Genomic DNA, 16,386 nt, shown 5'->3' with positions numbered 1-16,386 from the left:
TCCTTTCCAAGACCCGCGAGCCAGTCTCTGAATGTTTGTATTACACTGCAGATTACATGAACCCTATGCCATCCTTTTCTCCTCCGTATCCTCCTGCCCTGCCAGTCTGTAGCTGTCATTTCTGCCTCTGCCCCACCCCTTTTGTGTGCTGTTCCTTTTCCTACGTGCCAGCGGAAATCACCGTGATGATACGCCCACTTCCTCTTTGGAGTTAGGTGAGTGCGTGGCAGGAGAGGCGGAGCCGATCCTGCTGAGTATTCTTGTGTGCTGCAGCTGCTGCAGTTACCGGCAGGCAGCGCTTCTCAAGCGAGTCAGCTTGCTTGAGAAAGAGCTTTGGCGCTGTGAATATCTGGTTCGTTGCTACAAAGACTGTATTTGACGTAGGTGGCTTCATCTGCAGCCCCTTCTTGCGCTAGAGATATTTGCATTCTACAGGGGCTACAGACACCCTTCCCTAGGATAGCTGTACTTTGTGCGCCTAGCAGGAGACATGCCTCGGGGGCGGAAGAGTCGGCGCCGCCGTAATGCAAGGGCTGCAGAAGAGAATCGCAACAATCGCAAAATCCAGGCCTCAGAGGCTTCCAATGCCCTGCTGGCCACCCCGGTGGTCCCTTGCACCCGCCAGGACGACCTGAGTGGCCGTGAGGAAGACCCGAGCACCCCCGACGAGCCCTCCACCACCTCTGAAGAAGCGTCCAGCACTGCTCAAGCACAAAAGCCCTCGGTACCCCGGAGCAATTTTCAGGGCACCAAGAAAAGTCTCCTGATGTCCATACTAGCCCTCATCTTCATTATGGGCAACAGCGCCAAGGAGGCCTTGGTGTGGAAGGTGCTGGGGAAGTTGGGGATGCAGCCTGGCAGGCAGCACAGCATCTTTGGAGATCCGAAGAAGGTCGTCACGGAAGAGTTTGTGCGCAGAGGGTACCTGATTTATAAGCCAGTGCCCCGCAGCAGTCCCGTGGAGTATGAGTTCTTCTGGGGCCCTCGAGCACACGTGGAATCCAGCAAGCTGAAAGTCATGCATTTTGTGGCAAGGGTGCGTAACCGATGTTCCAAAGACTGGCCATGTAATTACGATTGGGATTCAGAGGATGATGCAGAAGTTGAGGCTATCCTCAATTCAGGTGCTAGGGGTTACTCCGCACCCTAGAAGAACCCAGGGCAGACCCTTGGGGGTGGAAAACAGAGTCAAAGGTACCCCGAGGAGTAGATAGCCTAGGTCCTGAGTTAAAAATAACGGGGTTGGGGAGGGGGGCACTGTATGTACTATTTGTGATCAGTCCCAATTGTTTAACTGAGAATAGAGCAATGTTTGGATATTGTAAATTTTATGCATTTTAATATGTTGTTAAATTAGAATCACATCTGTTTAAAAATTGAAGAAGAGATTTTTTTTCTGTCATTGAGATTTAGTGGCTTTTTTAGTGCTAGCATTTTAAACAGTTTTGCTAGCATTATAAAATGAAGTTTTTCCATTATATTCTGTGATCTTCTACAAATTATGTACCATTGACCTGGGCTATTCTTTGAAAGTTTGAAATAACCAGTAAAACGTGGGGGAAGAAGAGGGAATTGCTCACTTCTGACCTTTCTGCATCTCTTTGTGTCTGCTATTGTGTAAAGAAGACTGACATTTGCTGTGAATTTGTTTTGTTACTGCAGAATATAGAAAAAAATAAAAGCATAATGACTAGGACACTTTGTTCATTTATTGCCCACCTGTTATGTGTGAGGCACAAGTATAGGTTTGGGGATACTCCTTAGCATGCAACCCGAGTTCCAAAAAATGTTTTGGATTACAGGGGAAAGACATGTAAAGTAACAGTGTGATAAATGCTGTAGTGGGGGGTTAGCATGGGGTTCCGTGAAAAAAAAAAAAGCATATATGACCTGTCTTGAGGATTGAGTCAGTGATGGGGACATCATAGGGTACTATGGAAATTTAAGAGATGCTTTAACGAGCTTCGGGGGGGGGGGCGGAATTAAAGGGGCATCAGAGGGTACTATGAAAATATTTTGTGTAAAGTATTCTTTTGAAAACTCAGCTTGGAGGAGGGGGCACTGACGAAGGAGGAGGGGAAGCTTTGCAGGGTGCTGTGGGAATAGAAGAGATAGTTAGCTTGAGAGGAGAACAACAGAGCAAAGGAGCCTAAACTCCACTGCCGGCGAGTCGATTCCTACTCATAGCGACCCTACAGGACAGAGAGTAGTTGCAGGAAAAAGGCCATCATGGGGCACTATAGAAATACAAAAAGATGGGACTGTCAGAAAATTCTTGCTGAGATGGGAATCTGAGGCCTGAAAATATTGGAGATGGGGGAAGAAGTAAATATGGAGGCCTATGGACATTTGGAAACAGCAAATTCTTCACCGCACTATTAAGGTTATGTCGAAAGGAAAGTGGAAAACAAGAAGTGGGGTGCAGGGAAGTGAGCATGGACCAGATCCTCAAAGGGTGGGTGTTATGGCTGACTTTAATGATAATAATTATAATGAGTAATAATAACCGTGGACTAATAATAAAAAATAAAGGCTCTAGAGAAGCAGAGCTTCCTGGATATTGGATGAGCCAGAGAGAAGACTCCACCTGTGGTATCTCTGAAATGTAACTTGGGCACTTCTCTCAGGGACTGCTGTTGGCTATAAAGCACACTTTTAAAAAGTATGTGGGAGGGGGTGTGGAGAATAACCATTTTGACTCTCTTTCCACCAGTGTAATAAGTCCAGAAGGCTACCTGGCATGGTGGGATTTGGCCATGTGGGATGAGGCTTCTTCCCAACCCCAGGAGCTTTCACACTTCCTCACCTCTTGGTGCAAGTAGCTCAATGCTCTTCTCATCCATTCTATCACCAGAGTCTTCTGAATCTTCTACCTCACCCTACAGCAAATCTAGAGAAGATTTGGGAGTCACCACACACATTCCTATCAGCTACAGGCAAAGAACATGTATAAGAAGCTGCCACAGCCCTGAGGCTAAACACCTTGTGAACTGAGATAAGCCCCCTAATAGGGAATACCTAGGAAAGGTGCCTGACCTAGCCTTGTGGGGTTCACAGGAGCAGCTGCCACACAAAAAAAGAGCTGCAAGGCTACCCTTGTTCTTCTTTGCCTCTAGTCTCACCCTGCTTCCAGCTGTGTGCAAAGTAAAGCCTCTGGGTGTGGAGTAAGCTATCAAATGACTTTCTGACACAGGCTCAGGGACCCATCGACATCAACCTGCAGGCAGAAGGGGCTTGAAACTAACGTAGTAACTATGACCCCTCGTAGCTCAAAATTCATTCAGCAAGCAAGAAAATAAGAGCCTTCTGCAAGTTGAGCTATATGAGCTTGTATCTGTGTGATAGAAATTGGGGCTGCAGAAAGTCAAAAGGCATGTTTCTTTCCTTGGAGAGATCATATTAGCAATACCACCTCCAGAGGTATTCAAGATGTGCATCTGAGGTTCAGGTTTCTGGCTTTCCTGTCTAGGGCCATAGAGGTGGCAAGTGACAGATTCTAGACAACACCCCCAAGTGCATTCCCTGCGAATCCGGAGTGCTTTTCTATAGCACACCCTGCTGTCCGCCTCTACCTGCCAATGCCCACACAAAATCTCTGCAAAAAAAAATCTTGTGAAGTCAGTGGGAGAGGTCTCAGCATCCCCAACTGCAGCCTCAAATCCTTTTAATGCCAGGCCAACTTTAAATTCTAACCCTTTTATGGAAGGAGGATAGGCTCATGGGAGTCAGTCAGCTTCAGGTCACTCAGCTAGTAAGTGATCAAGTCAGCAGAATAAAGATTTATTGAGCACCTCCTCTGTATCACATATTGTCTTTATTCTTCACAACTCTTCCAGGCTAGTATGATTGTCCCTATCTTATAGGAAGTGTCAGCCAGCTTAGGGGAAGAAATAATGTCCTTCCAAAACCTGGCTGAATCCATGTTTTCTTTGGCTCTGGTAGGGAGTAATCATCCAAATGTCTAATATGGTTGCTTCCAAGTGTGGGCCAAGAAGCTTAATTCAGTCAGAGAACCAGTTGTTTTTGTCATTAGGTGCCATCGAGTTGGTTCCGACTCATAGCGACCCTATAGAGAACCAGTCAAACCCGTTGTCGTCGAATAGATTCCAACTCATAGCAACGCTATAGGACAAAGTAGAACTGCCCCATAGAGTTTCCAAAGTGCCTGGTGGATTCGAACAGCTGACCTTTGGTTAGCAGCCGTAACTCTTAACCACTATGCCACCACGGTTTCCATAGGACCCAGTAAAAGAGGAGATAAACTGGGAGTATATCCCAAGCTGCACTCCAAAAACAGGGAAGTACAAAGGAAAGGGTGACCTGCCCTAGCCCAACAAGAAAGCAATCAATAGCCCAGGCTCATTCTCCAGTGACCTGAAAGATCAGCCCCCCTCCCCCAACACACTACATTGGAACTGCAAAGAGTTAATCTTCATTTGATTAGATACACCCTGAACAAGGGCAGGATTTCAGTGGTTACGAAAGACAGGGCTGAGGGAGAGGCAAAGAAATAGGTTTTTGAAAGGCAGTGAGAAAAAGAGAATATTCTTGACCATTTACATAAATTCTTTGAGCTTTGAGATCTGTCCAGATGGGACACCAAGCTGTGAGCCTTTTGCTGTGTAAATAATGAATCTAAGCTGGCGGAGGTGGGGGCTACAATTTTCATTGCAAGACTGCCTCTGAAGCTGGATGGAGTTTTTTGGGTCCTAGAACACTCCAGTTGTTTAGGGAGCTCAGAGATAAAGAGCCAAAAACTCCCCAAGGCATAGCAAGAGTAGCAGCTGCCATTTACTGTGTGCTTAAACTGTGCCAGGCACGTTGATGGCTGCTTACCTATGCTGTCTCTAACTTTTGCAACAGTCCTGCAAGTCTTGAAAGGTAGATGCCACTAGACCAAGTTTACCAAGAAAGAAATTCAGGGTCTGATATCAGAAGCAAGTTTCTGGGGTCCCCTGGCTGGTCAGCGACAGCCTTGGATGTGAACCCAAACTAAACCCATTGCTGTAAGTCAATTCCGACTCATAGCAACCCTATAGGACAGAGTAAAACTGCCCCATAGAGTTTCCAAGGAGCGCCTGGCAGATTTGAACTGCTGACCCTTTGGTTAGCAGCAGTAGTACTTAGCCACTACACCACCAGGGTTAACCCAGGGCTGGCCAAGTCTAAAGTACACACTGTTACACTACAACAACAGATTGCATCACCAGTGAGATAGTGAAGAAAAGGGGACTGAGCCCCTAGGCCAGGAGCCCTGCAACACCTGAAAGCTTGGCTAATGTCATAAAACCCCCATCCTGGAATGTATGATAAGGAAAGAACAAACGATGTACTTCCTTGTAAGATGTTTTTCAGGAGGACCAGCCGGATTTGGTTCCTGGAGCATGTGCAGACATCCATAAGTTGACTGATGAATGACCTCTGCCTGATGCAAGTACCTGCGACAGGAATTGAACCAGCGCTGCAGGGGGACTGCGCAGGCACAACACCCCATAGTAAGTTCTGCCACCCAGTCCCAGGAGTCTTTGCTATGGATTCCATCTTGGATTCCAGATGTTCGAGCAGCCTAATTTAGTATGCACTGCCATACTGAGAAGTACCCACCCCTTGAAAGGCACCTACTAAATATTCATTACCCTATTATCCTCCCCAAACCCATATAAGCTGCAGAAAAACCTTTGTTCGGGGGAACAGAGGCTAGTGTTGCTTGGTCCCTCTCTGTTCCTGGCTCGAGAGTCTTTACTTTCTTTCTGTCGCTAATAAACCTTTGCTTTTGTGGAACCTCTGAGCCGCTCCAGGTCATTCTTGGTCAGTAGAAGGCAAGAACGTAGGAAGGGCTTAGTCCCGAGCTGGGAAGCCTCGGCCTGCAACACCAGGACTCCAGGAGCTCCTCTCAGCCTTGAGAAGTCTTCCTTCTTCAAACAGCCCAAGGCAATAGTGGGAAGGAACATGCTGGGGTTGGTGTGTGGGAGCTTGGGAAGATAAGGTTAATATGAAGTTTGGGGATTAGCTATGGCCTCCATTTATTCTGGTTTGTTTTGGCCCCATGGCCAGGCTTCCTTGAGAGGTTACTATTCGTAGAATGAGTATTTCCTTCCATGACAAGTGTGTTTTCCCCATCACAACACATTCCTCAGAAGCTTCACCACCCTGCACACTCTATCAATCTTCAAAGCCTAGGTCCTGACTTTTGCACAGTGGACCAAGAAAACAGTAACCTTTCTGGGCCTGCAACTTTGCTCATTGATGCTGTTTCCAATCCAGATGGACAATGGGCTGGCAGAACTCTTACCTTGAGCAGAGTGACTAGGGGTAAGAAATCATCAACTAGTATTTGCTCCTGTGAAAAAAGAGAGGCTTAGGGGAGGGATTGTCCTCCTTAGGCCCAGTCTTGTGGCTTTGGCCTCAGCAGCCTTGAGCAGAGCAGACAATGAACACTGTTAAAAATGGATATGGATTCTGTCTGAGCTCACTTTGGCCCTTGTGAGATGGGTAGCAGCCAGGATCCCTATGTCTCCTCCTTAGACAGAAACTTAGAATTCCAATTCCCTTAAGAAAATGATTTTGAGGTGGATGGCGGTGGTGTTGGGAAGGGTGATGAGCATGCAAGATGTACTGAGACCTATAAACAGATTACTCCAGGACCTGCAAACTGTGAAATGGTTAAACATCAAAGAGCTGATGACATTGCTTTGAAATCTGCATGAGGACACTTGGACAAAGGAGGGGCTCAGCTCTGCCAACACTATACAGGAGAATAAGTCTAGAGTGATCTGGAGCTTGGAGAACAGGTTTTTGGAGGAGAAATTGCCACTAGGCTTGTACTGCTCATTATCAAACAGGCATAAAGTTCCCACAGAGTGGGTTGGAGGGGACTGCAGAGCCCATAAACAAACCATAAACCAAACCCACTGCCATTGAGTTGATTCTGACTCATAGCAACCCTACAGGACAGAGTAGAACTGCACCTTAGAGTTTCCAAGAACACCTGGTGGATTCGAACTGCTGACATCTTGTTAGCAGCCATAGCACTTAACCGCTACACTACCAGGGTTTCCAGCCCATAAAAAGCTTGTGAAAATCAGGCCCAGTTCTTGACTGCATAGAACAGGAAAATTAATAACAGACATCTTACTGGGATTTTTAAGGTTTTTCTTATCCAAAAAACCAAATATTAACCATAAAAAGCCTGACCCAAACTGGAAAAGTCTGCCAAAAATTGCTCTACAGCAATATAAATTTATCTTACTCTGCTAGAAAAGGATTGTTGTCAAACCATTATCTTGTAATTTAAATATCAGAAAGTCTCATGGCTGCAGGAGGGTGGAGGGGGCCAGAAGTAAACTGGTATCAGTTGATCTCAGTAAAAGGGGGAAGACAGGGTTCAATCAACCACATTAAGATTAGCCAATGGTTGATCTTCTATATTTCTCCCTCCTCTTTATAAGCCTCATTATACCTAGTGTTAAAGGGTAAGAATGTGTGCTCTGTTTAAAATAAAAGTAAAGAGATTTATTGGAGGTTCGAGACAGTTCGGACTGGGAGAATGCATAGTCCACAAAGTGAAAATAAGTATTCCAAGGTGGTGGAGTTACAAAGGTATATTTATACTGGAAAATCAGGAACTTAAAGTACAATTCTCTGATTGGAAAGTACAAAATTAGGGAAGTAAGAGGTGGGACAACTGGGGGGCGGGCGGATCTTAACATGATTGGTCTAAAGTATACATGTGAGTTACCTAAATTGGTTAGTCTTCTAAATTGTAGAAGCATGTGACTAAAGGGGGGTTTGCAGGGTGGTCACGAGGAAATCACAAGACATTCCTTCTGAGATCATTCTGTTAAAGTAGCATTCTTAAAGCAAAGTATTTCCTAAGGGCTAATTATAGCTGATTTCTGATAAGGGTCTTGCATCAAACCCCTCCGCCCTTAGGAACATTCTTTCCACATTCTTAGCTTAACCACTGGGAAAAACATTTTCTCAAATGCTGGATCAAGTGTGTACAAAGATTAGTGGTTGCTAGAGAAGTAAGTGAAAGGTTAAGTTGGAGTCAGAACTCATTTTACTACAGCCAAGTGTGTCAGTTCTGGGGCTCTCACTAGCTTCTTTGATCCATTTGCTTTTTCTGGAGTCAAAATGGTCTCCCTCATATGCATATAGAATAACTGCTCAGAATAAACCTTATGTTCAAATTTCAGTGAGTTTTGATTATTTCTAACAGCTGTTAAAATTCTGCCTCAATTCCTGTGACAAATAACACTCTTAACAAATGTTATCTTAAAATGAGCAACACATGAGATGGAGCTGAAATTCCTCCTGTAACTCTGATCAAGGAGGTCCTTCATTCATTCTAGGCCTGAAAATTCTCAAAACAACCTGGCCTATGTTAATTTGAATGCTGTGATTATGTAACAATTTACCCATTCATTCATTCAGCACATTTATTGAGATCCGTTGTGTGCCAGTCATGGTTCCAGCCACCTGGGATGCATATGTATATGAGCAGATCACAAGATCCGGTGCCCTTGTGAACCCTACATGCTAGTGCAAGGAGACAGAAAACAAAAAAGTAAATATTTTAAATAAATTATACAGTATGTTACTCACTGCCATTGAATTGATTCTGACTCGTAGCAACCCTATAGGATGGAGTAGAACTGTCCCTGTAGGGTTTCCAAGGCTATAAACTTTTACAGAAGCAGACTGCCACATACACATTCCTTCCCCAGGGCATCTGGTGGGTTCTAACTGCCAACCTTTTAGTTAGTAGTTAAGCATTTAACCATTGCACCACCCGGGCTCCTTATACAGTATGTTAGAAGGTGATAAGTACTCTGCTGGGGTGGAGCAGAAGGGGGTGAGCTAACACAGAGCCAGGTAAGGTGCGACAGGAATGCCAGGAGAGAAGGGGAATACTAAGTGTAATATTAAAGGGTTGGCAGGTTAGGTCTCATTGAAGGGGTGACATTTGAGCAAATAAGTGTACAAGGTGAGGGGAATCGCAATGATGATATATAAAAGAAGTACTGTCCAGGCAGCTAGTGCAAAGCCTCTAAGGCAGGTGAGTATAGGCCATTTTAAGGGACTTGGCTATTGCTTGCAGAGAAATGTGTGGGAGGGGAGGGAGAACTTAAGCAGAGGTGTACTATGATCTGACTTAACTTTTAAAAGGATCACTTTGGCTACTTACTATGTTGAGAATAGAGTGAAGACGGGCAAGGGTAGGAGCAGGGAGATGAGGTAGGAGGTTATTGCTGTAGGCCAGGCCAGAAATGATGGCAGTTTGGACCACCCTGGTAACAGCCAATATGATGAGAACTGCTCAGCTTCCGGATAAATGTTGAGATTGACCCAACAGAATGGATGAAGGGTATCAGAGAGGAGTCAAGGATGACTCCAGGGTTTTTCCCTGAGTGACTAGAAGAATGGAATTGCTATCAGCTGATATGGGAAATGCTGCAGTTAGAACAGGTTTTACAAGTCAGGAGGGGATTAGAAATTCTGTTCTGGACACGTTAAGTTGTCTCTTTGACATCCATATGGAAATGTTGAACAGGCAGTTGTATATACAAGTCAGAAATTTGGCTGAAAGGGCTGTGCATAATATATATAGATGGTGTTTAAAAGCCATGAGACTATATGTGGCCTGCTATGGAGTGAGTGTACATGGAGAAGAGCAGAAGATCACTGACAGACACCTGCGACATAAAGAGATCAGGGAGAAGAGGAGATACAGGCAGAGGAGGCTGAGAAGTTGCCACCAGTGAGGTAGGAGGTCAACCAAGACTGTGGTGTCTAGGGAGCCATATGAAGAAAGTATATCAAGGGAGAGGCAGCGGGCAACCATACGAAAAGCTGATGCCAGGTGAAATAAGATGAGGACTGAGGATGGATCATTGGATTTAGCAAAGCAGAGCAGCTACATTGGAGGATTGGGCGATAAAGCCTGATTTGGACGCGTTTACGAGCAAATGGGAGGAGAGGAATCAAAGAGTCTAGACAACGCTTTAAAACAGTTTTGTTGCCAAGGGGAACGAAGAAATCAGGTGGCATCTGGTGTGGGAAGAAGGAGTATACTTAAGATGGAAAAAGGCAATACCATTGCACTGAAGGGAAGTGCTCAGTGGAGAGGGGTGAAATCAACAGCACAGGGATAGCACAGAGAGAATTGTTGGAGCAGTAACTTTGAGTAGGCAAGAGGACACAGGGACCTTGTATGCGCAGGAGGGATATGGAATGCGCAAGGAGTTGCAAATTATGATGACTAGGATGAATTTCGTTACTGGATGGGGAAGAGGTCAGCTAGGCATTCTAGCCCCCTTGAACTCCTCTAGCTTAGGTCAGGCGTCTGCCTATTTGTTGAGCCTCTGTGTCTGACGAGCATGTATTATATGTCAAGAACTTTTCTGAGCACCTTACTAACATTTAATATTCCAAACGTCCCAATATGTAGGCTATATCATGATCCCCATTTTACAAGTTAGGGATCTGCAGCACAAGGAGGTTAAATGAATTGGCCAAAGCACTTAGCAAGCGATTGGAGGAGTAAAGTTTTGAGTGCAAACACTCTGACTCAAGGCAGTCATATAATGCTAGGCTCAGACCTGCTGGCATGTCAGTGTGGAATCATTCTTCCTGCCCTTACTGGTAATAAGCCTACCCACTGAACCCATAGCCACCTTGAATGATCACACACTAGCAATAGTCTGTATGTCTGGCATCTGTCTCTGTTTCCTGTATATCACTGTTCCTTCAGTGCTGGAGCTCTATTCTGAATCTGAGACTGAGTGACAGGGCCCCTGTGATCCTGACTTGCTTAAATTAGACCCCTTCCCTGAAGGCTGTCCCAGCTCCAAGGAGAGCAGGCATCCCAGAACCACAGAACCACCCTCCCACTGACTTTTGGAACGTACTTACGGCCTGAAGGCCTGTTGCCTGACCAAGCCAGGACACTAAGCTCCTTGGAATATTAACAACTCTAATCAAGCTGGAAGGCCACTGTGTCATTTGGGACAGTATCATTTAGACACCTAGGCAGTGGTTAAGCATTAGGCTGTTAACCAAGAGGTCGGCAGTTCAAATCCTCCAGCCGCTCCTTGGAAACCCTATGGGGCAGTTCTACTGTGTCATATAGGGTCGCTATGAGTTGGAATCAAATCAACGGCAATGGATTTTTAGGCTTACTCGCACACATAGTCCGGCCTGTATGTTCTCCATGGGGCTTCCCAGCCTGCTTCATCCTATCTTCTCCCTATTCCATACCAACTTTCTGTAGTGAAAGACCCTATCCAATATGACCTCAAGGGATAAGCCCTATGGTGAGGTGGAGCCCCACCTTCAGGATAAGCCTTGAGGATAGATAGTGCTGATCACAGGGCTGGGTCTCAGGTCACAGGGCCCAGGCATATCCCAGGAAAAAAGGAAACATTTTTCTTTCTTTCTTTTTATCATTGTACTTTAGATGAAGGTTCACAGAACAAACTACTTTCGCATCAGTTAGTACACACATTGTTCTATGACATTGGTTAACAACCCCACGACATGTCAACAGTCTCCCTTCTCAACCCTGGGTTCCCTATCACCAGCTTTCCTGTTCCCTCCTGCCTTTCTGTCCCTGCCCCCGGGCTGGTGTGCCCCTTTAGTCTTGTTTTGTTCCATGGACCTGTTCAATCTTTGGCTGAAGGGTGAACCTCAAGAGTGACCTCATTACTGAGCTGAAAGGGTGTCCAGGGCCCATACTCTCAAGGGTTTCTCCAGACTGTTTGGCCAGCAGGCCTGGTCTTTCTTTTTGAGTTAGAATTTTGTTCTACATTTTTCTCCAGTTCTGTCTGGGACCCTCTATTGAGATCCCTATCAGAGCAGTCAGTGGTGGTAGCCGGGCACCATGTAGTTTTATTGGACTTAATCTGGTGGAGGCCATGGTAGATGTGGTCCATTAGTCCTCTGGGCTAATCTTTCCCTGGTATCTTTAGTTTTCTTCCTTATTCCTTGCTCCCAAAGGGGTGAGACCAGTGAGTATCCTAGATGGCCTCTCACAGGCTTTTAAGACCCCAGACGCTATTCACCAAAGTAGAATGTAGAACATATTCTTTATAAACTATGTTATGCCAATTAAGCTAGATATTCCCTGAGACTATGGGCACCACAGCCTTCAGCCCAGCAATTCGGTCCCTCAGGGAGTTTGGATGTGTCTTTATAATTTTTATTTTAATAGAGCTACCATGACCTCGCCTTGTACAGGTTGTGCTGGCGTCCCCAGTATTGTGTACTGTCTTACCCTTCACCAAAGTTTCCACTTGTCTATTGTCTATTAAGTGTTTTTCTATCCCCACCCCTCCCCTCCCTCGTAACCATCAAAGATTGTTTCTTTTTGTATGTAAACCTCTTCATGAGTATTTACAGTAGTGGTCTCATACAATATTTGTCCTTTTGTGATTGACTTAGCTCACTCAGCATGGTGCCCTCCAGATTCATCCATGTTATGAGATGCTTCACAGATTCACCGTTGTTCTTTATCGTTGCATAATACTCCATTGTGTGTGTGTACCACAGTTTCTTTATCCATTCATCTGTTGATGGACATCTAGGTTGTTTCCATCTTTTTGCTATTGTGAACAATGCTGCAGTGAACATGGGTGTGCATATGTCTATTCGTGTGATGATGCTTACATCTCTAAGATATATTCCTGGGAGTAGGCTTGCTGGATCATATGGTATTTTTATTTCTAACTTTCTAAGGAAGCGCCATATCATTTTCCAAAATGGTTGTCTCATTTTGCGTTCCCACCAGCAGTGCATAAGAGTTCTGATCTCCTGGCAGCCTCCCCAACGTTTGTTACTTCCTGCTTCATTGATTCATGCCAGTAATGCTGGGGTGAGATGGTATCTCATTGTGGTTTGGATTCGTGAGCATTTCCTCATGTGTCTGTTGGCCGCTTGAATGTCTTCTTTGGAAGTGTCTGTTCATTTCCTTTGCCCATTTTTTAATTGGATTACTTGTCTTTTTGTTGTAGAGGTGTTGGGTTTTCTTACAGATTTTAGAGATTAGATCTTTGTCTGATGAGTAATAGCCAAAATTTTTTCCCCAGTCTGTAGGTTCTCTTTTTAGTCTTTTGGTGAACCCTTTTGATGAGCATAAGTGTTTAATTTTTAGAAGATCCCAGTTATCTAGCTTGTCCTCTGGAGCTTCTGTATTGCTGGTTGTGGTTTGTATCCTGTTAATGCCATGTATTAGGGCCTCGAGCGTTGATCCTATTTTCTCTTCTACGAACTTCATGGTTTTCTGGCTTTATATTTAGGTCTTTGATCCATTTTGAGTTAGTCTTTGTATATGGTGTGAGGTATGGGCCCTGTTTCATTTTTTTTGCAGATGGACATCCAGTTTTGCCAGCACCGTTTGTTAAAAAGACTGCCTTTTCCCCCATTTGATGGGCCCTTGTCAAAGATCAGGTGGCCATAGGTGGATGGATTTACATCTGGATTCTCAATTCTGTTCCGTTGGTCAATGTGTCTGTTGTTGTACCAGTACCAGGCTGTTTTGACTACCGTAACTGTATAGTAGGTTCTGAGGTCAGGTAGTGTGAGTCCTCCTACTTTATTCTTCTTCTTCAATAGTGCTTTACTTATCTGGGGCTTCTTCCCTTTCCATGTAAAGTTAATGATAAGTTTTTCTATCTCTTTAAAGAATGTTGTTGGTATTTGGATTGGAATTGCATTCTATTTGTAAATTGCTTTGGGTAGGATTGTCATTTTCACAATGTGGAGTCTACCTATCCATGAGCATGGTATGTTTTTCCATTTATGTAGATCTCTGTTGGTTTCTTGCAGTAGTGTTTTGTAGTTTTCTTTGTATAGGTCTTTTGCATCCCTGGTTAGATTTATTCCCAAGTATTTTATTTTTTTTAGGGGCTATTATAAGTGGTATTGCTTTCCTGATTTTCTTTTCATTGTTCTCTTTATTGGTGTATAGGAATCCAACCGATTCTTGTATGTTTATCTTGTATCGTGCTACTCTGCTCATTCGATTGGTTCCAGTAGTTTTCTCGTGGAGCCTTTTGGGTTTTCTATGTATAGTATCATATCATCCACAAATAGGGATAGTTTTACTTCTTCCTTACCAATTTGGATGCCCTTTATTTCTTTTTATTGCCTTGGTGCTCTGGCTAGGACTTCCAACACAATGTTAAATAGGAGTGGTAATAAAGGGCATCCTTGTCTTGTTCCTGTTCTCAAGGGGGATGTTTCTGGCCTCTCTCCATTAAGAACGATGTTAGCCATTGGTTTTGCATATATGCTGTTTATTATGTTGAGAAAATTTCCTTCTATACCTATTTTATTGAGAGTTTTTATCAGGAATGGGTGTTAGACTGTTGAATGCCTTTTCTGCGTCGATTGAATGATCATGTGATTCTTTTCTTTCCTTTTATTTATGTGGAGGGATTGTGTTGATTGACTTTCTAATGTTGAACCATCCTTGCATACCTGGCATGAAACCTACTTGGTTGTGGTGTATCATTTTGTTGACATGGTGTTGAATTCTATTGGCTAGGATTTTGTTGAAGGAGTCATTTTTCTGATATGAGCCAGTGAGAAGAAGCTCAGACTCCAGGAGAAGAAAGGAAGACAGGAAGAAGAGAGGGCACTCAGGTCATTGGAGACCCATATTTGGAGGGGAGCTGATTTTAGAGTTGAGCTCGTCCTAGGCACCCATCTCCCTTCTACCTGCTACAATTGCCCTGACCCATTAACTGCAATCAAGGTGTCTGGGTGACCTTTTTCCTGCAGATGGACATTTGACATCTTTTTACTCCTTCATCCCTTTAAACAGTGCTTTAGTTAGCATGCTTGAGCGTGTCTCCCTCTTTTCAGAGATGAGCTTCTCTAAGGTGCTCCCCAGCCCAGCTGTAGTGACTGCAGTAAAGGTCAGTGAGCTGGTACTGGGGCATCCTTAGCCCATAGGATGCTGTGAGGTGGAGAACAGTCACGAGAATTGGGCCATCAGCACTTCCGAAGTTCTGATAAGTAAGTGCTGGGCATTGACAGGCTGTGTGGTAGCTGAGTGGAAGTGGAAGGTTGCAAACCTGGGGTGTCCACTTGATAGCTTGGTGACCTAGTCAGAGTTACCTAACTTGTGTCAGCCTCAATTTACATCTCTGAAAAGTGCTTTATAGACATGTCGTGGAAAATAAATCAGTTGATCTTCACAAAGCCCCTAGACTTCTTAAACTATCAGTGGTGAAGGAGGAGTATTTGTTTTTTTTTTTTTTGAAATCCATCACGGATAACTACATTTGTATAATACAAGGAAAATGAATTAATAGAAAGAAGAAAAAAATGACAAACACATACAAAATACAAGCCCCGATTTTTTTTATAACATCAAAACAACTCTTTAGATTTTCTAACCATGTACTCTCAAATTCTGTACTTATTGCAATGCAAATCGGCAGCAACATTTTGCAAAGTGGCAAAAGTCCACAGACTGCACTTTTACTGGTACTGCTCTGGCATAGCGCCTGACCCATCAGAGACATTTGATCTGTGGTTGCTATTACAAGGGAACTATTACAAAATACGGTTTTTACCATGAAGAAGCTTAAATAACAAGAAATTTAAAATAAAAAGAAGAATAAATACCAAATGATTTAATTGTTGACTGAGTCCCAAGAGAGTGTGTGAATGAGTAAAACTGTACAGGAGTTCACAAAAGATGTCACAGTGTTCAAGACTTCTTCTGGGCCTTGAGGGCAAAGAAGGATGGAACTTATTTTGTAGCTTTATGTTTTCTATGATTGTAAGAAAGCTTCATGTTCATTGCACAAATTTCCACAAGCCCCGAAAGTATAAAGAGGCTGGGAAATATTTAGCCTTAATCCCACAATCCAGAGGTTGCTCGTGCTAATATGTGTATTTCTTCAATGCATAATCAAGATAATAATAATCATGTGAATATGAATACCAAGAAGAAGGAAAAGGGTGAAGGAGAAGAATACATACACAGAAGGAGCCCTGGTGGCACAATGATTAAGCACTCGGCTGCTAATTGAAAGGTTCGAGCTTGGAACCCACCAGCTGCTTGGTGGGAGAAAAGACCTGGCGATCTGTCCTCATAAAGATTATAGCCTGGCAAACCCTTTGGGGCAGTTCTACCCTGTCAAATAAGGTCACTATGAGTCAGAATCGATTCAACGGCACACAACAACAAAAAAATACATATACATATATTTATGTATGCCTTGGTGTTGCAAAACAGTTAAGCACTGGGCTAACTAACAAAAAGGCTGGCAGTTCAAACTCACTCAAAGGCACCTTGGAATAAAGGTCTGGTGATCTGCTTCCGAAAGGTAGGTCAACCTTGAAAACCCTATGGAAGGCAGTGCTACTCTG

The 16,386-nt window shown here is 44.1% G+C and overlaps 1 protein-coding gene across 1 annotated transcript; it reads left to right on the top strand.

Annotated features, from left to right (window-relative positions):
• Positions 1–227: 227 nt before the first annotated feature.
• MAGEH1 (MAGE family member H1) lies at positions 228–1,696 on the top strand. Its single transcript, XM_003420375.4, has one exon. It carries the CDS (start codon positions 491–493, stop codon positions 1,148–1,150), a length of 660 nt encoding a protein of 219 aa, XP_003420423.1. The 5' UTR covers positions 228–490; the 3' UTR covers positions 1,151–1,696.
• Positions 1,697–16,386: the final 14,690 nt, after the last annotated feature.

This window comes from Loxodonta africana, chromosome X (genome assembly GCF_030014295.1).
Source record: "Loxodonta africana isolate mLoxAfr1 chromosome X, mLoxAfr1.hap2, whole genome shotgun sequence".
Lineage (NCBI taxonomy): Eukaryota > Metazoa > Chordata > Mammalia > Proboscidea > Elephantidae > Loxodonta > Loxodonta africana.
The sequence above is the reverse complement of the archived record's forward strand: the minus strand, read 5'-3'. Positions and strand labels throughout refer to the sequence as shown.

Excerpts from the sequence above, each read along its gene's own strand:
- MAGEH1 (XM_003420375.4), top strand. The coding sequence starts at position 491 with ATGCCTCGGGGGCGGAAGAGTCGGCGCCGCCGTAATGCAAGGGCTGCA.